Consider the following 21,824-nt stretch of genomic DNA (forward strand, 5'->3'; position numbering starts at 1 on the left):
GTGGAGGCGGTGCCCCGGCCCAACCGCGCGCAGGGTTAGAAAGGGATCCCTGCGCACAGCTTCCTGTGCTCAGTTTCATCCCATCACTTCCTGGGTCTGCCACCCCCAGCAGTCACCTCTCCTTCCTGGGTCTGACCTCCTCCACCTGCTAGACGGGGGCTGGCCGCCCTGCATCGCCTACACTAGCCCAGCCCAGCTCTTTCCTCAGAAGCCAGGCCCCTCCAGTGCTTCCAGGGCTTTGGCTGCTTTTCTCCGAAGCCCTTCCAGGCTCTGCGTGCTCTAGACATGGGGCCCTGGCCTCCCCACTCTGGTGTGCAGCCCCGTCACTGGCTGGCCCTGATTGCCTGTTCTCGGACCGTGCCAGGGCAGCGGGCAGATGGGTTCAGCCCATCCTGCTGAGGGGATGTTTCCGGAGGGGAGCCTGCTACCTCTGGTTCCCCATCCACCCCGACCTGTGGGCACAGCTTCACCAGGGATTTCTGCAACTAGTGCCATCTGGGCAGAGAGGAGAGTGAAGTGGGAGGAAAGGGACGGGCGGAGCTGCTTCTGCCACCTCGTCAGGAATAGCCTGGCTACTCCCAACAGCACCAGGGCAACTCCCTCCCTGCTCCCAGCTGGCAGGAATTAGAAGGCAGGTGGAGTCAGTGGGGAGCTCTGGGAGCAGGGATCCAAACCCAGTGAGGTCCATGGGAGGCTATTCTATGACGTCAATCGGTAGAGCACCTCCTGGCTGTTCACTCCGCTCCCTGACCCTCTGGGATGTCACCAGTCTGGGCCCCAAACCCTGCCTGCTCCTCCCCAGAGGGAACTGGTCTGATAACCCCCAGCATGGGCTGTGTTACCAGGGCCAGTGGGGGGTGAAGGGCCATGGAAGCAGCGGGAGCTCCTGGGGGGAAGGAAGGCTTGTGTTGTGTTGCTGGAGCAGAGCTGGCAGTGCCAAAGGATGGCTGGCATGGGGGAACCTGAGGGCACTGACAGGGATGTGGAGGACATCTCCCCTTCGACACCCCAGCATTGGCACCTCTTCCTAGCGTCACTGGAATCCCCCTCCCACCTGCACTCTTCCAATCACTGTGGAGGACCAAAGCCAGTGGCCCCACGCTCTGGTTCCCACGGGCTCGGCTTTGCCTCTCCTGGGGTGGGAAGCCACCCTCGAGAGCCCTGCTGTCCCCATGGCTTTATAAAAAGCTGTGTGGGGCTCGTCCGGTGGGGGAGTGCAGGGGAACGCATGGGGCTGGCTCTGCCAAAATAATCATGAGACTCGTCCCTCCCTGCAGCCCTCTTCTCTGCGCTATCAAACAGCAGCTGCTTGTCTGCCCTCTCAAGGCCTTGCCCAGCTGTCCTGACCCACCCTGTCATCTCTCCTGACAATCTGCCCATGCTACCAGCCTCCATAACCCCCTTGCCACATTCTCAGACTGGCCTCTTTGTGCTCTCTCCTGTGCTGCCCGCTGCTCACGCCAGCCTCTGCAGGACCAACTCCTCCTCCTTCAAAGCTCGCTCTGAAACTCACCTGTGCCGGGACGCCCACGAAGGAATGACAGCGCTTTGGCTGCCGGTGTGCTGCAACCTGCCATGGCATCGGCTCCTTGTGCTCCTGGCTTGGTCTGGCGACAGCTGGCGGCTTGTGTCTTGGATTGTCAGCGCTTTGGTGTCATGACGTCTGTGTCTGCACAGCGCCTAGCGCAGTGGGGTCCTGCTCCAGGGCTGGGGCTCTGAGGTGTATTGTTATAGACACAAATCATGATATCAAGACTGCAGTTTAACCTGGTACAGTGCTACTCCGTGTCACCTTCCTGCTCCCTCTCCTGGCACCATGCCCAGGATGGCTCCATGCGCATGGGGCATGAGGGCTGCTCCCTGCATGCTCCCGCATTGAGAGACACATGTGATGCACCCCAGAAGTTCCCATCAAGCCGAGGGCACTGAGAACACCCGCAGAGGGTGAATCTGCCATGTTTGGGTGGATTCGCTGAACCTGTCCTCACCAGCCCACTCCCAGGCAACAGCCCCCAGCAACCCTCTTGGGCCAATTAGCTGGGAGCAGGCATGGGCCCTTGGCAGCTCGGCTTTGACTGATTTGTTGTGTTTTGTCCAAAATAATTAACTCCTGACAATGAAGTTGTCTGCAGCATGTTTGAGCTCATTAGCAAGGCTAGTGCCTGTTCCTCCTGCCAGCCAGCAAGGCCGGGCGCTGTGCTCCGAAAGCCTCGGCTGACATGTCTGTGCAGCCAGGGAGTGCGGCCAGGGCACAGGAGAGGCATTGCCGGCAGTTAGAAGACAGAATACCCTAAAAACCAAAGCAACTCGCCTTTGGGCTGAGAAGCGCCAACATTCCTAGCTGCTCTGCAGCCTGTCAGCTACCAAGACTATTTCATTCTCGCATGCTGCTATACTGGGCCAAGCGCAGAGGCATCTGCCTGGACACACGTACACACGTGCACAGGTACCTCTCCCCGCCCACACACACACTCCACCAATTGTCCCAAAGGCCGTTACTTCCTGCCACTCCCGAGCAGCCTCTGGCCAAAGAGGTGCATCTGGCAGAACAAAAGGACGCTCACTTTGCCTGTTCTCAACCCCAGTCAAAAGGCTCCACTGGCCCCGGCCCAGCCCAATAGGTCACGTACATCCCTTGGGGGTTTCCAGCTCATAGACTCATAGACTCTAGGACTGGAAGGGACCTCGAGAGGTCATCGAGTCCAGTCCCCTGCCCTCATGGCAGGACCAAATACTGTCTAGACCATCCCTAATAGACATTTATCTAACCTACTCTTAAATATCTCCAGAGATGGAGATTCCACAACTTCCCTAGGCAATCTATTCCAGTGTTTAACTACCCTGACAGTTAGGAACTTTTTCCTAATGTCCAACCTAAATCTCCCTTGCTGCAGTTTAAGCCCATTGCTTCTTGTTCTATCATTGGAGGCTAAGGTGAACAAGTTTTCTCCCTCCTCCTGATGACACCCTTTTAGATACCTGAAAACTGCTATCATGTCCCCTCTCAGTTTTCTCTTTTCCAAACTAAACAAACCCAATTCTTTCAGCCTTCCTTCATAGGTCATGTTCTCAAGACCTTTAATCATTCTTGTTGCTCTTCTCTGGACCCTCTCCAATTTCTCCATGTCTTTCTTGAATTGTGGTGCCCAGAACTGGACACAGACCCAGTGCCTGATCCTTGTTTACACAACAACATCTGCCCGCAGAGCTGCATACTGGGAACAGTAGGATGTGCAACTTGCCAAGGCTTCTCCAGCCAGGGGCTGAGGTGCGGTCAGGAGCTGGCTGACCACGGGGAGCGTGCAGAGCATAGCCTGGCAGAGGAGCGGCTGCCTTGGGCTCGCAGGCTGCGGAGTCCTTAGCATGCAGGCTCACAAATGCTGGGCCAATGGAATTTCCTCGTAAAGCTTCCCTCCGAGCCCCGAGTGCTGGAGAGGATTTTATGGGGGGCCGAGTCTCCCTCCTGCAGAGCATCTCGAAGCCACAGATAACGAGGAAGAGATGAGGAGAGTCTGGTCATCTGAATCAGAATCCATCACAGAGCACAGACAAGGCACCACTATCCCTGCCTGTCCTGGGCCACTCTGCCCTTGTCTCATCTGAGTACCACCATTGGCTGGAGGGCTTCTTCTGGCCTGCCCCTTGTGCCAGGCCCTCCAGCCTCCCAGTGGTACACCTGCCACGGCCAATGCTGCTGTGCCCATCTCTGCCATAACCCGAAATACTCCTGCCCCTTGTGATTAGCAGCGTGTTCCATCAGCCCACGAGGCGCTGGCTCCGAGCTGCACACGGGCAGCCTGGATTCCTGTACAGAGCTCACCGGAGCGCCAGGGCTGTTCAGCCCACGCTGTTTGCAGAGAGGGTTTCACATCCATCAGCCTCACCCGCAAGCCATTGCAATTGCTCACCCCGTGAGTCAGACACTGAAGCTCTTCGGGAGGGCTGCTCTCCCTTACACTGGCCCTTCAGGGCTGTACCCCAAGATCTGCTGTCTCCCAGCCTGGCTCCTCCTGCCGACCCTGCTGCGAAAGCAAGATGTGGAATCTGTGGCATCAGAACAATCTCCATGGCAACAGATTTGGATGCCAAACACACAGGAGTTTGCCATCACAGCAGAATCTCACACGGGGGGATGCTGGGGAGGGGGACCCCCAAGACAGGTCAGTACTGCAACTTCTGCATGCCACACTCAGCAGAACTACCCACCCACATCAGAGGGAGAATGCAGGCCATCCTGCTGCTAAAGTACAGAGCTGCATCACTAAAAGGAAATCTCTGTTAGCTGTTGGCAGTATAAGGCCTATGACACACAGCTGATTCCTGATTCCATCCAGCAGAGAGCAAGGAAGGACACACACACTCACAGACACACAGAGCCATTCCAAGTGCATTCCATTGTAGCCAGCTGGGCTCGGTGTCTGATGATTCTTGCAGAGGTGAAGTTGCTCTTTGCGGCAGGACAGAGCAGAGAAGTGTTCTCCAAGGTTCATGGCCTCACAGCCCAGGTTTATCCCCCTCCCCATTCCAACCCACGCCAGGAGGCCAGAAAGCCAGATTCCTGGTTTGTGAAAACAATGGAGGTTGTGAAATTTGTTTAATTTCCCACTGGGACAAACCCAGACCTTTGGAATTTTTTTGTAAAAAAACACAAGCGGCCAAGTCTCACCCAGAATAGTTAGAGCCTGGGGGCCAAGCCACTCATGCTGGATGTGAGAGCCCCACATTCAAGTTCCCCGCCCCAGAACAAGGAACGGAACCTGGTTTTCCCACATCCCCGATACATGCCCTAACCACTGGGCCACAGGCTCTTCCAGGGCCCCCTTTCTCTGTGACCAGAAATTCCATCCTGGGCCCAAGAAATGTTTCAGCTAAGTGGCATTTGAAGCAAACATTTTTTGCCCAGCTCTGGGGCTGGGCCTGGAAAAGGGATGTCTCAGAGCAGTGTAGATCCCATGCCAGAAGCACGGGGGCACTCAGGGGAGTGGGGAGTCACATTGTGCAGAGAGTGACTGGGGGGCTGAATTCCAGGCGTGGAGGGGGCACCGGAAGGGCAGTATGGGAAGATCACGGGAGTGAGGCTGCAGAAGGGAGCAGGGACAGAGGGAAGATGGCCACACAGCTGGTGACAGCACAGGTGAGGCTGACGGGCAGCAGGTTGGAGGCTGCCATGGCAAACAGGGATATGGATTTGCTGCTGCCACTGCATGCAGGGTGCTTCCCCAGTGCTCTCGGCACATGCTAGGGAAAAAACCCATTTCACAGAGACACCTGCTGTATAGACCCACCCCACTGCCCTGCAGAGGGCCAGGAGAGCACATGGCTGCAGCTTGCACTTTGGAGCAAACAGGAGGCCAAATGGGTCAAGCAGGGTTCTGCAGGGGGGTGGAGGGGAGCATTTCCTCCAGGGCCACTTGTTCTGCAGCTTTAGCAATGCCAGAAAGCAGAGCAGCCTCCGGGCCAGTCACAATCCTGCTGGAGCTGGTGGGCCGCTTTTCCCTGGCTCCAGCCCCGGAGCGTATGTAATAACGGGGTGGGGATGTCTCCTGAGTAAGAACTTGTTCCTGGGGGGGCAGATCCCCAGTTATAGCACTGTCCTGGAGCCTGTGGTCCCCAACACTCCTGCTAGCTTGTGGGAGGTGGCCCATTCAAGGGGAGTAACTCTGCTCTGGAAGTCACTCCCCCAGCTGGTTGTCCTGCAAAGGCCCCGTGCAGGCCCTGCACGAGGAGACCCAGACCCTGCCCCAAGGCACTCCCCAGCTGATGACAACCTCACCACCTAGGAGGAGATGCACACAGAGCTTCAGCTGGTGCTGTGGTGGGGGAGGGGCTTTGACAAAGCCATTATCTGGTCTCTAGAGCAGCTCTGCAGGAGATGGGCAGGCCCCATGCCATGCTCTGGGATAATGACTCCTGCAGCACTCGGCGGGCTCAGCATGGCAGTCGCCTGCGTCCCAGTCATGATCCGACACCTCATGCAATCCATCAGCATGCCGGGCGCTGTCTGTGCCATGCAGCACCAGGAAGAAAGAGGCTGGCAGAGGGACCACCCAGAAGTGCTGTTGCTGAGGCAGGAAGGAGGGTCGAATGCAGCTGGCTCAATGGCAGGTCACCTCGGATGGGCAGCACAGGACCCCTGGGTTTGTCGGTAACGGAGGTAGAAGGGATTGGGGTGGGGGCAGAGAAAGGCAGGAACCAGGGGCCCTTTTCTGACCCTAGCTGTCACTTTAAAGGCTTGTGGGAGGGGCTCTTCCCCTCTGACCTCAATTTGCAGGGTCGTTGACCCCGTGATTCCCCAGGAGCAAACCCCACCTGGTTCATTTGTCAGGCTGCAAAGCAGGGCAGAGAGAAATGAAAAAGCCAGAGATACTCAGAGTAATCACAGCTGGGGCAGCTTGGAAGCGATTTTAAAGCCATTGCTGCTACAAAGTGCAGCAGCTTTAAATTCAAAGGTCTCCCTGCTTTAATGTGACTAATCCATGTTAAATATGCCTGCCGTCCTCATCCTGCTTTGCACGAACGCCAATCTCCTTCCTAATTGGGGTCGCTGGTCTCCATGCAGCAAAATCAATGAGTAGGAGCCCGGCGGAGCCGTGCTTTTCTGCACTGTGTAATTAACCAGCGGAATGCATTGCTGTGGGATATTACTGAGTTTAGCAAATCTCAGGAAACAGTTAGACACAGGGGAATTTCTACCACGCGGAACATGGGGCTCCCAGTGCTATAACAAATTAAATCAGATTGAATCTGTCTCCCAGTTGGAGGCAGGATTTGAAGTTGCCATGGTAAAACATGAAGGAATCCTGTCAGGGCCATTGGCCCAGATCCTGAATGATATTTGGGTACCTAATGCCCGTTGTTGGGAAACCTCAAAGCAACAGCCACAGTCTCCATTTCAGTGCTGCAGAGAACTGTGGGGCATGTTCATAGATCATAAGGCCAGAGGAGACCATTAAGAGCATCTCGTCTGACTCCTCTATAAGCCAGGCCAGCCAGTCCCACCCGCTCACTCCTGCACCCTAGTCTGTGGTTGGGCTGCACCAGGCGGTTTAGAAAAATGTCCAGCCTTGATGTAAAAGAGTCCAAGAGATGGAGACTCTGCCGGCAGCTCCAAGGGTGAATTCCCTTTACTTTCAAAATGTGCATCTTATTTCTAGGCTGAACTTTGCTGACTTTGCCTCCCAGCCATTGAATCTTGTTCTGCCTTGATCTGTTGGAGGAAAGAGCCCTCTGCTATCAGATACCTTCTCCTTGTGTAGGTGCTTAGGGACTGTGGCCAAGTCACCACTTAACCTTTTCCTTGATAGCTATAGAGATGGAGCTCTTTTAGTCTCTCATGGGAAGGTGCATCTCCTTCATGGAGCTCTTCGCTGAGCTCTAATTTTTCAACATCCTTTTAAAAGTGTGGACACCTGAGCTGGACATGGTGTTTCAGTACAGAGCTCACCCATTCCGTAGACAGTATTACTATTTACTGTAACCTATATTCCATGTCCAGAGATAAAGTGTGTCTCTAAATACCGCCATCTCCCTTTTGGCCACCACATCACACTGGGAGCACGTGATCAGTAGTTTTCCTCCAGGACTGCTAAATCTTTGTCAATCACTGCTTCCCCCAGTACAGTTCTGCAGCCTATAAACATGACCTGCATGCTTTGTTCTTTGATATATAGCCCAGCATTTAGCTGTGTTAAAGCTATGGTGTTTTATTATACCCATCTTACCAAGCCACCCAGATTGCCATGTGTCCTCAGCATTATGTACCTCCCCACCAAGCTTTGTAGAGTCTGTAAACTTTATCAACAATTTTATATTTTCTCCCAAGTCACTGATAAAATTATAGAATAGCATTAGACTGAGTACCAGTCTCAGGGGCTGCCGACTAGAAACACACCAGCTAATTCCTTATTAATAGAGCATTTGGAGATCTATCAGTTAGCCAGTTTTTAATCCATTTAATAGATACCATAATCATAATGAATGAGCCAACTTGTAGCTGGGAGGGCTACCAGGCTACCGGGCTCCACTTAAATGTTGGTACATCAGCTTGCCATTCACATTGTGGAGTATGCCATCTGGCAACTTGACCTGTAAGGTAACAACGTTTTGTAGGTGGGAATTTCCCAGGTTTTTTGTAAAAGAGTATCACCACCAAGTGTGATTAAAGGTCTTGAGAACATGACCTATGAAGGAAGGCTGAAGGAATTGGGTTTGTTTAGTTTGGAAAAGAGAAGACTGAGAGGGGACATGATAGCAGCTTTCAGGTATCTAAAAGGGTGTCATCAGGAGGAGGGAGAAAACTTGTTCACCTTAGCCTCCAATGATAGAACAAGAAGCAATGGGCTTAAACTGCAGCAAGGGAGATTTAGGTTGGACATTAGGAAAAAGTTCCTAACTGTCAGGGTAGTTAAACACTGGAATAGATTGCCTAGGGAAGTTGTGGAATCTCCATCTCTGGAGATATTTAAGAGTAGGTTAGATAAATGTCTATTAGGGATGGTCTAGACAATATTTGGTCCTGCCATGAGGGCAGGGGACTGGACTCGATGACCTCTCGAGGTCCCTTCCAGTCCTGGAGTCTATGAGTCTATGAATCTGCTGAGACATCAATGAGGCTACAAATGGAAAGGGCCATCAATCATCAAACTTCAGGGGAGGAGCTGATCGCCACGGGGGTCAGGCAGAAATACTCCTGCTGTGGGACAGCAGTGCCTAACTTGGTGCACCAAGGGGGGCACAGAGGACTCCCAAGTAGCGGGGAACCTCTGCTCTGCTCAGGCAGCTTTCAATAAAATGTACCAACACAGGGGGGAATACAACATTGCCTTTATTGGCTCATTCCTCCCATACAGCAGGAACAGGAGATTCGTCATGCAGACGCTAAGTGACAGACAAGCACGCGGTACATGGAGAACTATGCACAGCTGGGAACAGCGCCTCCACTGGCAACGTGAATGAGCCCAGCTAGCATCATGCACTTGACGGGGAAGTGGCAACACTGAGCAGTCGGGGATCCCTTTCACTGGCAGCTTTGGCCTAGCCATGCCTATGTCACTGCTTCGCTGCACAGGCTGGAGGCAATGCTGGCAAAGTGGCTGTCCCTTGGGCCGGACCGAGCTCCCTGTTCATTCTCTCTCCCCATGCCATGAGATTGCTCTGCTGTCAGAGGTGGGAGGGGCTCCTAGCAGATCAGACTCTGCCAGTTAAGATGGGGGTTCATATATTTTCCTGGTTATTTTTGTTGTTCATTAAAATACTCGGATATGATATACAAAGGGTGGGTGGGAAATGCCCAGCAACCAGCTGCTTCTGGGGCTCAGCGCAGTACAGGGGGGGCAGGACATGGGCCCCACTCTGGGCGGTCTCAGGTGAGAGAGGCAGACAGAGGCAGCAGCAGAACTGTCGTCAGCTCGCATGCGCCATGTTATGGGGGCAGCTCACGCCACCTTGGGAGTTCTCACCTGGCCTCAGCCCAATGAACTGGGGCCCCAGCACGTCTGCTGTGCTGGGCACAAGCCATCCAGGTAAGAGGCCACTCCAGACCCATTGCAAAGGATGGTCAGGTTGCTCTCCAGGTTTCTTTAACAGGCAGCAGGGGCTACTCCTGGGGGATGCTGACATGATCCACAGTCAGGGAGGCTGCTGGTCCAGGGCTGGGGATGCCAGCCGCGTTCTGGGCAGAAGATGGGAAATCAAGCAGTGTGAGAGCAGACAGAGAGGCCTCAACATTGAGTGCATAGGTGTGTATTCCCTGCAGCAGATCTGATTGACTGCTCTTCCCCCAGAGGCGGGGAAGGGAGAGAAGCAGCCAGTCAGAGGGAGTCTCCCAGATCACTAAGAAATTTTATTTCCAGAACTGAGCCAGCCCTTTAGACACTGGGTGCTGGGGATGCCTGAGAACCAGCAAACTCACTGCACAAATGGGTCACTCACCCAAGAGCTGTCAGCCACTGGAGCCCACAAGCCAGGCTCCCTATCCCATTCCTAGTACTCCTGGGACCACCAAACCTGTGCCCTGGAGGCAGCGGGCTCTGGTCCCCACTACCCCCCCGTCCAGCCAGCCCCTCACTCACTCTCTGCTGGCTGACCAGCCACTGCCACCCTCTCTCCCCTTGCCTGCCTGATTCCATCACACTGTAAACACCCACCCCTCTGCATCCAAGGCCAGGTCACTGCATCACGCCTAGAAGCTCATTGTCAAACTAAGCAGGGACCCCGCCCGAGTGAGAAACCAGCAAGGCACCCCCCACCCACCCCGCGCTTCCTATGTGCCTTTGCACTGCTGGCTCAGCTCGCAGTCTGGGTGCTTCAGAGGCCGGGGGAGGCAGGGGGTGCAGCGTGGCATGTGGGCAGTGGTGGGGAGGCTGCCTGGGGCCCTGCACTTGCTGCTGCAGGGAGCCTGTACAATTCAGACAGTGACACACTCTTGCTCTCCTTTGCCTTTTATTTCTTTGTCCATCGTGGGCCAGGCTGAGGGATGACAGCAGGGCAGGGGCGCTGGAGGGGTGGTCCCTCACTGGGGCGAGTTGAGGGTGGAGTTGGGCGAATCGGCTTTGGGACACCGGGGCGGCAGGGCCTTGTAGCTGTAATATTCCACCACCTGCTTCGGCACCTCGGCCAGCACGCACTTCGCCAGGGCCGTGGGAGAGGCCTGCAAGACAAAGGGCAGCTGTTGGCTGTGTGGATGGGAGCGCTGTTGGCTCTGGGCTCTCCCAGCCAGGCGCTCCTCAGCACAGCACCGGAGGGTGGTGGCGAACAGCCTCCCCTCCCCCCAGTGCCCCGTTGTCCTTTGGGGCATAACTGCCATTAGCCCATGCCTGGGCTCTGCCATTTCCCAGTGCTTCCCGCGACTGCATCTGAAGGGTTAATCATGCCCAGTGGCTCTCGGTATCACTGTGGCTAAAGGAAAAGACCGTAAGTCTCCAGGAGCTTCAATTACTGACCATTAGGATCAATTAGCCCTTGGAGTGCCCAAGCAGCTCAGATCTCACGCGGGGCCAGAAATGCAAACTATGGATTCCCCCTCGCCCCCAATTCCATTGCAGGAGATGCAGCTGGGCTGACCCTGAAGGACCCAGACGAGCCATTCCCTCCATCTGGGGCTTCGCCCGCACACACAGTGTCAGCTCAGCTTGATCAAGAGAGATTCCAGCATGGAGCCAGACAAATCCATACACTGCATCTCTGCCCTTTGGCCAGCCCGGCTGCTTAGATGTTTGGCTAGCGTGGCTGGAGATCCTGGCCCGGCGGCTCTGGGGAAGGGCATTGACACAGGCAGAGACGTAGGCCAGGGCTCCCTGGTGGAGCATCTTGCTCATTGCCACCTTCCATGTGCAGGAAAACTCAGGGCAGCGTTGCCAGCAAAGCCCCCAGCCACCCTCCCGTGCTACATACAGCACCTGTGTCCCCGACACAGAGCCTGACTGAGACACAACCCTGTGCTACACACAGCGCCTGCGGCCCCACACAGAGCCCCACCCAGACACCCCCCCTTAGGCCTGTTTAAATGCAGTGTAGACATTTGGGCTCAGACTGGAGCTCGAGCTCTAGGACCCTGGCAGGAGGGAGGGTCCCAGAGCTGAACATCTACACTGCAGTTAAAGAGCCCCTGAGCAGGAGCCTGAGTCAGCTGCAGGGGTCCAGCTGCAGTGTAGACACACCCTGTGTGGGTGAACCAGACAATTGCAACACTCTGCAATGAACGCACACAGGACAACGATAAAAGCCAAAACATCCCATCGCCTGTGGGTGAACATGTCTCACAAAGCGATTGCGCTTCGGCAGCCCCAATAGAAACCGGCACAGGGCTTACATTCAGATCTCTGCTGGATACTACAAATCACGGTCTTCACAAAGACACTGGCTTATTACAACACTCTGTAACCACTAACCCCTTTCTGTCCTGTGACTGCAGGGCTGTCCCTTGCCTCCTTCACCTTGAATGGGCCCTTAGGATATGTGCTAACTGCTTATTGGAAACTATCGCTTTGATCTTGTATTTAGCCGTGACAGCCACATCTACAGTACAGACCTATATTGGAAGAACTAGGTCGCTCAGGGATGTGAAAAATCCCCCAGTGCAGACAGCGCTGTGTGGATGGGAGCGCTTCTCCTGCCAGCGCAGCTACTGCCTCTCGTGGTGGAGTAAGTACGCCGACCAGAGACGCTCTGCCGTCGGTGTCAGAGCATCTTCTCCAAAGCACCGCACTGGTGCAGCTGTGTCGCTGAACGTGAGGACAAGGGGCGCTCCCAGTACCGTTCCCCGAGCAGACAAGAAGCTCCGTGTAAATCGGAAGCTGGTCTCCCTCACCAACAGAAGCTGGTCCAATGGAAGCTGTTCCCTCACCCACTTTGTCTCACCTTTTGTTTCAGCATGGAGCCCAGAGACCATGCGGGTGTCTGGAGCCCCTTGGCTGGGTAAAGGCCAGGGACGTCCCCCTCAGTCCCCTGTGAGCTGCAGGTCAGGAGAGTTTCCTTCGAGGCACAGAGGAAGGACATGGTTTTACTGAACAGGGAGCAAGGGCAGCCAGACTGTGACAGGGCCCATGGAAACCACAGGGAGTGTTAGGTGTTTTTTTACCCCCTCATTAGCTGCCTTCACCAACAGCACAAACCCTGAATCCTGCCCCTGTAGCCCTTGAGAGGGTCAGCAGAGCAGGATGGCACCAGGCCACCCTCCTCTGGGAGCCCCGCGGTGCCAGGGCAGGCCTGAGCCTCTCTGGTTTTGAGGAGGATACTGCCAGCCCCCTTCCTAGCCCTCCAAAGTGCATCTCTCTAGGTATCCCACAGCCCTCATCACTAAGCGCCGCCCTTGACTTACCCTCATGGCACCTTGGGAGGGGTGGCAGTGTCACCAGCCCTGGTGATGGGGAAACTGAGGCAGGGAGCCACAAAGGGACTTGCCCATAGCCAGAGATGGAGTCTGTGGCAGAGCCAGGATGTGACCCCAAGTCACCCAAGTCCCAGCCCTGTACCCTACCCACTAAACCATCCTCCCTGATGCCACGGTGATGGGCACGCCACAGACATGTGCGGTGGTAGCAGCCATGCTGTCATTACGGAAGGGGTCTCAGGGGCTGACTCACGTTCTTGAACTCTCTGAAGGGGACGAACTGCACGATGTCCCGGAGGACGGGCTCCCCCTTCGGGGAGCGCAGGACCCCGTCGTCCCCGTCCAGGATCTGCATGTCGGTGAAGTCCGCGTTGCCCACCCCTACGATGATGATGGACATGGGGAGGTAGGAGGCCCGCACGATGGCCTCCCGCGTGTCCGCCATGTCGGTCACCACCCCATCCGTCAGGATCAGCAGGATGTAGTATTGCTGTGGGGCAAAGCGGGGAGAGCGGCTATGGGTGACTGGGCAGAGCTGAGCTAGCCCCCTGCCCTAGTGCAGGCAGTGACTGATTCCTTGCTCCTCGTCAAGCCCCATCTTATGGCTGCTGGTTCCCGTCTCCCCCAGCACCCTGAGAGACAGAGCGGGGTCAGCACACAGGTTGACAACGATGCATTATGCTGTCATTAATTGATGGCTCAGCCGGCGCGGTAAATGATTCAGTGAGCAAATAGCCAGGGAGGTCCCAGAAGAAAATGACATTTTCCTAAAACACTCCACATCTGCAGGTGTAAATAATTGACGGGATTTTAATGAAAGGCCCCGCCCGCCCTACCCAGTGCACACACGCACAAAGTGCCAGTCCATGGAAGACGCCCCGAGACGCACTGTGACCAAGTGGGAATGTTCGTGCTGTGTTATGTGAATGCTGAGAGGGGATATTGACCTGTGGAGGTTGCAGGGGAGTTGTGCTGGGACGGCCTGCACTGGGGAAGGGAGGATACCTGAGCATGTAACCTGAGAACCCACGAGGGGGTTGGAGGCCAGGTAACACCTCTGCCCCGGAAATTGGAAAAGGACAAAGGCTGGAGGAGGAACCGGGGGGAGGCTGAGTGGGAGGCTGGAGGGAGTTTCAGTTTTGGAGCTGGCTGGAAATGGAGAGGGGTGCCCCGACGGGGCTCGGGCCTCCCAACGGGGCTGTGGCCTCCCTGGGCCCCCAGATGGACCTAACTAAAGGGGGTCCTGTTGTCTGTACAGGCAAGACCTGTTCTGGACTGTGTTCCTGTCATCTAAATAAACCTCTGTTTTACTGGCTAGCTAAGAGTCTCGTCTGACTGCAAAGTGGGGGTGCAGGACTCTGTGGCTTCCCCAGGACCCCGCCTGGGTGGACTCGCTGAGGAAAGCGCACGGAGAGGCAGAGGATGCTGAATGCTCCAAGGAGAGACCCAGGAGGTGAAGCCGTGTGAGCTTCTTGCCCTGAACAAGTCTGCTCCAAGGGAGAGGAGGCTCCCCAAAGTCCTGACTGGCTTTGTGGGGAGCTGTTCCAGAGCATCGCCCGGTGACTCTGTGACACCAGGTGATCAGGGGCGTTGCATGGAGACTGGGATAACTGGCCCCACTGGACTCTGGCACTGCATCTCCAGAGCCAGGAATCTGCTCCATGTATCCCTGTCACTCCACTGCCCCCAAAGAGCTCCGTGCAACCTCACGCCTTTTCTTACTCAGCTAGCCTGGCCCAGTAACTCCACACTGACCTGCCAGAAACTACACAGGCCTCCGAGGGTTTGGCTATTTATCCACAGCTGATCGAATGTTCCTGCAGGACATGAGGCCACTGCATGAGCAGAGGGGAGAGGAGGCCTGTTCCGAGGCGTCCCTGAACTCGGGATCTTCTAATAAGCACTTGGCTTCTGTCACGTGCTCCAGGTCCACCAGGGCCGAGCACGCCGGCTGTGCTGTGGAATGGGCTGCAAATGTCCGTTCAGGCAGATGTCCTGCGTGTGAGGCTGGGCGCTTGCTGCCATGTTAAACGCTCCCAGCACGTGCGGCTGAGGTAGGAGCTGGCATTCCTTCGATGGCCAGGGGCTAGCTCTGATGCCCAGCCAGCAGCCATGGGGCTGACAGCAGTGCCAAGCCATGCTGGGCAGGACTGGCCTCTCCCTGCTAGGCCTGAGTCCCGAGTGATGGGCCTTCCCCACAGCCTGGAATGTCTCACTCTGAGGAAGCTTTCCCTGGCTCTCAGCTGAAGGTTCATGTTGTTTCACCCCATCTCCGCTCGGTGCACTCCCTCTTCCCCGCCACTAACTCCTGCTCCCGCCTGGTGCTTGTGCTGCAGCAGCTCTCCGAGGAGCAGACTCAGCATCCGCCGCAGCGTAAGAGGAACCCTTTGCCCTTCCAGCTGAGGGGTGCAGAGCGAACTCAGCCTCCCAGCGACCCGGGAGCAACACAGCCCCAGGGGGCGGATGAAGAACATTTGCAAAAGTGCCCTGCTGTCTTAGGAGCCAACGTCCCATTTGACAACCAACCTGGCGTCGGACCCTCTCTGAGTCAATGGGCCGTAGTCGCTTTGGCAATGTTACCCTAAGCAACCTGCCCCAGGCCACGGCAGCAGCCTCTCGCCTTGGGATCCCGGGGAGATCACATGAGAAAGGAGGGTCTCAGCCAGGTCCCTCACGTTGCAAACACCACCACGCTATGGGCACAGCTGGTACTCCGTGCCCAGCCCAGGACTGTGCCCTCACAGAGCCGCGTGGCAGAGGTTTACATAGCACAGTTGGAGAGTCTGCGTCCAGGCAGAAGCAAGTGCCGGAGATCCGAGGCCCCTTGGCCTGCAGTGCAGGCAGCACGGTAGGAACGGGGCAGATACTCACAGAAGCCTCCTTCGTTCTCTCCTCCGCTGCCGCCACCCTGGCCACCTTGGAGATGATGGGGGACACGTTGGTGGGGCCGTAGAGCTGGATTTTCGGCAGGCAGTTCTGGTAGGATTCCACCACGCCCTGAATTCCTAGTGGGGGACATCAAATCGGGTGACGAGCCGCCCGGCCCAGCAATTCCACGGCCCAGGGCCGCTAACCTCTCCCTGCCCATCCACTGTGAGGACACTAATGAGGCAGGTCCAGGCCCCACTGCCCGGCTCCACCCATGTGCCCACCAGACAGGCTGCCAGGATTCAGCCATTCCTCATGGGGCGCTGACAGTGGTCAGCGAGGGGGCCCAGGAAGCCTCAGGAGGAGGGCCCCGGATAGGAGCATGGTCCGTTTCCGGCGCAGAGGCCACGACTTGCCGGGCAGGAGGGGAAGCGTCCGTGCTCAGCAGGCAGAGAGGGGGTGGGAGCAGGGCCGTCGAGGGCAGCTGCACACAGGCCCGCAGCCCCCCTCACACACACTCCCAGCAGCGAGGGCTAGATGGGGCGAGGCCTGGCTGCCCCCAGGGCCCTGGCATGGCGTTCAGCAGCCTGGCTCTCACTCTGCTGCCAACCTCTTACCTTCACACTCGTCATCATCCGGATTGAAGTTGATGGCGAAATCATGGGAAACCTACCAGAGAGCAGAGAATGAATCGGGGGGGGGGGCCTCCTGGCCCTTCATGACCCCCCACTGCCCCTTTGTGTGCAGTGAAGGCACGTCTCTAGCCCTGCCTCTCGCCTCCCCGGCTGGACTCTGGCTAAAGGGCAAACAACGCAGGGGCTGTTCCTGCCTCCTCGTGCGAAGCCCTCGCACTGCTCGGCCTCAGCCCTCCCCGGCACGTGCTCTGGAGACCACACTTAGTCCTGTCATTTCTCTGGGGGGTCTTTGTCTGCTCTGCTCTATAGAAATGGCAGGTGCCGTCGACGTGACGTGTCCTGTCAGGGCTGCGCGCTGCTCCCCGGGACAGAGCCCACTCAGCAGCGCCAGCGAGAGGGAGGCCTGCCCAACCGAATCCATCCAAAACCCTCCACGCCCTGAACAGGGGGAATCAAGGCAGGTGAGCTGGGAGCAGCTGAGGCAAGCAGGAGCTGCCCAGCCCAGCCTGCCAACATCACAGCCCCGGACAGGAGCATCCCCTCCCCCAGCTCCTCAGTCCATCACCTCCCCTACCCCCTCTCCTCAGCCCCCCTATAGCCTCTCCTGTATCTCAGCCCCTGTAGCCTCCTCCGCCCTACGCTCCTCAGCCCCCGTAACCTCCCTGGCCCCCACCATGCTGCTCCTCAACTCCTCCCCACAGTCCTGTTTCTTACCCTGCAGGGGTCTTACCTCGTACTTGGGCGGGATCCTCGCACCAAACCCTAAGGCGGAGAATTTCTTATCGCTGGAAGGAAGCAGAAGTCAGATGCTGCTCCAGTGCCCCAGCACCCAAAGCGCCCCCATGCCCCATAAAGGGATCTCCAGGGAGTGAGGGGCCCAGACAGGGCACAATGAACCCTGACGCAGAGCCTCCAGCCGGCAACACCAGCCCCTCCCCGCTCAGCGTCTGCAACAGAGCCCTCTGCCCCAGGAGCCCCCCGGAACGGACCAGTACCATGGTAAAGTGCAGGGACTCCTGCCAGGCCCCGGCCCCACCTGGCATGGGGGTGCCCGGGGAGCACTCAATGTATTGCCTGCCCTCTCCTGCACTGGGAGGGGCCTATCCCAGCCAGCTCCCAGCAGTGGAAGGGCTTGGCAGCTGGGGAGTCGGCCAAGCTGGGGCACTTCTCGTTGGGGCAGCAAGGGGGTGGGCAGCTTTGGGGGTGTCTGGGGCCTTGTCATTTCTGTGTGGCAGAGCCTACAAAAACCCAGAGAGGAAGACCTGGCCCAGACGCAGCTGGGCTGCTGTGTGTGTGTTACAGAGTGGGGGGAGTCAGCACCCAGCACCCCCCCTTTCTGATTTACTGTGACTTTTAGCCAGCCAGTAAAACAGAAGGTTTATTAGACAACAGGAACACAGTCCAAGCAGGGCTTGTAGGTGTCACGGAGTGTGGGGAGTCCGGCCCTGCACCCCTCTTCCTGGGACCCACAGTGACTCTTAGCCAGCCAGTAAAACAGAAGGTTTATTGGACAACAGGAACACAGGTTACAGCAGAGCTTGCAGGCACAGTCAGGACCCCTCCCTCGAGTCCTTCTGGGCTTTCAGGGTGCTTGGATCCTAGCTAGGATACCCTGAATTCCGCCCACACAGCCCCAAGCCCAAACTCAAACTGCTTCCCTCCTGCCACTCCCTTCCTTTGTCCCCTTCCCGGGCAAAGGTGTTGACCTTTCCCCTCCCTTACCTAGCTCAGGTTACAGGCCCTGGCATCGTCCATCCCCTAAAGCCCTCCCCTGCTCTCCCATTCCTCACACAGACAGCCCCTACTCCCTCACAGTAGGTACAACCAGGACCCCTTAGCCAGGTTTTTTTGGCAGGGGGGGGCGCCCAGCAGGCCAGTGGACATGGGGGGCTCCTGTGGGCATGCAGCAGCTGAGAGAGCAGGGCCCAACGGGCGGGAGCCTAGGCAGCCAGCTCTGAACTCCAGTATTCCCCAGAGGGGCTGGGCAGGCTAGCGGGGATGTTCGTCAGACAGGCCAGGCACAGACAGAGCCCAGGGCCGTCTCACCTGTCGTAGTCCTGGCAAATCTCTCCCACTGCCACCAGTGCCTTCAGGTACTCGTTGGGCTGGTAGGGGTTGATGTAGTGTAGAGAGCAGCTGTTCCGGGGGTCCCCGTTCGACGCTGTGAAATCAATAGCCACCTGGGATCGGAAGGCAGGCGGTCAGCAGAGCCAGCCCTGGACTCACGAAGCAGGTAGGTGGAAGCATCCAGCAGTAAAAGGCTTTTTAAACCCACCTTTGTTAACACCCCACCCGCCCCCGACATCCTCCCGGCACCTCCTCGCTCATGGACGTTAGCCCAGGGTGCACCATGGTTTGCAATAAGGGCTGGGGGTGGGGGTGATGCCACATGCGAGGTGGCACCGGCGACAGAGTGTCAAGAGCAGCGGGGAGGAGTTTTCTAAAAGTTCCTGCAAACTTCTTTCATTGCTGCTCGGAAGGAACAGGCGGCCAGCAGGGCTGAGCTAAGCCCGCCGGCGTTTCTGCTCCGCCATTCCCCTTCAAGCCATGTCACAGAGTGATGGGACATGATGTCTCACAACATGACAGGCCTTGCTCCCAGGACCAACCACGGCTCTCGGCTTGTCTCATGCTGAGGAGCAGAGCCAAGCAGTCTGCTTCCCGCATGTTGCGAGTCTGACTCATTCTGAGGAGAAGATGCTTTTGCAAAATGCAATCTGGAGGCTGGTTGTTTTTTCATTTTTAATGAGGAATCTGTGCAAAGTACCAGCAAAGGTCTAACAGCAGGGAATGCAAAACGCTAAGGAGCAGAGGGAAGGAACCTGGCTCATGCCCAGCACCAGAGTGTGACAGAGACTCAGGTGCAGAGCCAAGGAAGGAGGATGTTTTCAGGAACTGATATGTATTTGCATGTGCAAAAAACTATGCACACCCATGTGCTTAACTTACATGTGCAGTTGTACGCACAACTCAGCTAGCTGCAAGTGCAGCAGGTGGTTTAAATGCACAACTACCCAGCTGTGTGTGCATGTGCAATTCTTGCACATCCCAGGCCCCTACAGTCTGCAGGGAAAGAAGCTCACTAGTTTGTGTTTTAATTAATAGGACTGGAGTATGACAAAGAAAACTGCACCATGACTGGCTCTGAGGTGTCAGTAGCCCTTGAGAAGCCACTTAAAACCTTACTGGACTCAGAGAGTTAAACAGTGCATCTGCATCCCGCCTTTCTCTAGCAAACTGAATCTCGGGGGGGGGGGGAAAGAAACCTGCCCCAGGGTCCAAGCAGGGGCTGCACTAGGTACGTCCAGTTCGAGCTCACCTCCTGCATGGCTGATTGTGGAGACTACGCCCTGAAGGTCTGGGGATCTCACTGAGGTGCTAATGGATGACTATGGCCAAGCAGGAGCGGTACGGACTGCTGAACCAGCAGTTAAACAGCATGGGGCAGGTTCACTGGTCCGTTCTGACTGTATTGTCCCAGTCCAGCCAGGGAAGCAGCTGTAAAATCAGCCACGCTAGCCAGTTCATCAGGGTTTACGGCTGCTGTGTACATGAGGCTGCGTGCTTTTCTTGTTAATCATGTAACACTGCGCTGTCCCTCCAAGGCAGCACACAGCGAGCAGGGCCGGTGCAAGGATGTTTCGCACCCTAGGCAAAACTTCCACCTTAGCGCCCCCCCGCCCCCGAAGCAGTTCCCCCCCCGCCCTGAGGCACCCCTTTGCAGCAGCTCCCCACCCTCTGCCCTGAGGCACCCCTCCCACCCCAGCTCACCCCTGCTCCGTGCACGAGCACCAACACCCCGAGCAGGCCGTGGCTGCTTCACTTCTCCTGCCTCTCAGGCTTGCGGTGCCTAAGCTGACTGGTGCCGCAAGCCTGGGAGGCAGAAGTGAAGCAGCCACGGCGTGCTCAGGGAGGAGGCAGGGCAATGCTAAGCAGGGGTGGGGAGTTCCTGTGCATGCCCCACCCCCCCACTTGCTGCAGGCGGCCCTCCCTGCGCTCCCCTGCCCCAGCTCCCTCTGGCTAAATGCCAGCGGCGACCGTCGCTGCTGAAGAAAATGGCGCCCCCCAAATCCCAGCACCCTAGGCGACCACCTAGGTCGCCTAAATGGTTGCACCAGCACTGACAGCGAGGCAGAGAGACAGGAGCCGTGCTACAGAGCCACGCGTCTGCAGGGCTGAGAGCTTGGGGGACCCCATATTTCTCTTTGGGCATGAAGCTACGAGCCCTTTCAAATGCTCCTGCTGGGGGCCCTGTAACAGCAGCTCGTCAGCCCACTTTGCCGTTCATTTCCTTACGGGTGGAACGACCCTGTGCTGATAGAGGGTGCGGGATGGGCAGGCCAGGAAGCCTAATGATCCCGATGCTGGCAGAGGGGAGCTCGTGCTCTGTGCCTACGAAGCCCTTGGCCCCTCTGTGTGCCGTGGAGATCGTCCCCCCAGGAACCAGACAGCGACCCACCAAACACGTGTCCCATAGGCTGCCAAGTAGCCTCCAGAACTAGTGCCCCATGGAATGCCCCATGCCTGATCTCCAGCCTCCTGCCTCATCCGCTCCCCGGGATGGGCCTGAGCAGGATCAACTCCTGTGCAAAGTTCTAACACTTCTGTCCTGGGACCCAGGACAAAGTTTGCTCCGGGCTCACTGCTCATCCCGCCATCCCCGCCGGGGAGGCCTTGCCAGCGGAGGGACAGGGCGTGCTCCTTACCGTGAAGTGGATCTGGCATCCGCCCATGATGTAATCCAGGAAGGAGTAGACCCTGTGGAGCTTCCAAACAAAGGCCGTGTTAGCCAGCCCCTGACAGCACAGCCCAGAGCTCTTCTGGGTTGCTGGCTGGCCTTTCCCGGCAGCGATCCAGGCACAAGCAGCCCGGAAGGACGGACACGAGCGGAGAATTCTGCACTGCTAACAGCTCGATTGCCTGCCAGACAGCATGGGGACACAGCAGCCACCCGCCGGGCACTGGGGGCCAAGGAGGCTGCTGCAAGGGGAGGGATATGGATACAGCAAGACATATTTGTCAGTGTCCCCGAGCCAGGACAGAGCTCTCCTAGTCACTGCTCCTTTACCAAACAGCCTCAGAGGGGGAATACGTCCTGCAGGCTTGTCCGACCAGGCCCCTGTCCCAGAGTACAAAGGCACTTTCGCCTCCTGCTAGCCCCTCTGGCATCGAGGTACCAGGACAGCTGAGGGGCACTGAGTCACCCTTGGCACTGGGCCACTTCCCTTGGGGTCACCACAGAGTGTTGCAGTTCAGGGCACAAGGGCTGACGTGAGAGCTCCAGGAAACGCCAAGGGCAGGCTCGGCCCGGCTCCCGTCTCACCTTCAGATCCAGTAAGATGACCACGCCTGAGTTCTTGTAATTTCGTTTCTTGATTTTGTACTTTGGATTCATGCAGTCCCACTGCACCTTGGAGCACAACAGAGAGAGAGCAGGGGAGATCTGTGATCTGCAGACGAGCAGCCCTGGAGCTCAGCCAGACGTGCTCAGC

At 57.0% G+C, this 21,824-nt stretch overlaps 1 protein-coding gene across 1 annotated transcript in view; it reads right to left on the reverse strand.

The window, feature by feature from the left end:
* Positions 1-8,596: 8,596 nt before the first annotated feature.
* Positions 8,597-21,824, reverse strand: part of CPNE7 (copine 7) — a 37,893-nt gene continuing 24,665 nt past the window's right edge. The window contains 8 exon segments of the mRNA XM_050922653.1: positions 8,597-10,648; positions 13,083-13,319; positions 15,701-15,834; positions 16,315-16,366; positions 17,063-17,117; positions 18,379-18,512; positions 21,039-21,098; positions 21,656-21,742. Coding sequence (XP_050778610.1) covers positions 10,511-10,648; positions 13,083-13,319; positions 15,701-15,834; positions 16,315-16,366; positions 17,063-17,117; positions 18,379-18,512; positions 21,039-21,098; positions 21,656-21,742 — 897 coding nt within the window. The 3' untranslated portion in view covers positions 8,597-10,510.

Source organism: Gopherus flavomarginatus, chromosome 14 (assembly GCF_025201925.1).
Source record: "Gopherus flavomarginatus isolate rGopFla2 chromosome 14, rGopFla2.mat.asm, whole genome shotgun sequence".
In the NCBI taxonomy this organism is placed as follows: Eukaryota; Metazoa; Chordata; order Testudines; family Testudinidae; genus Gopherus; species Gopherus flavomarginatus.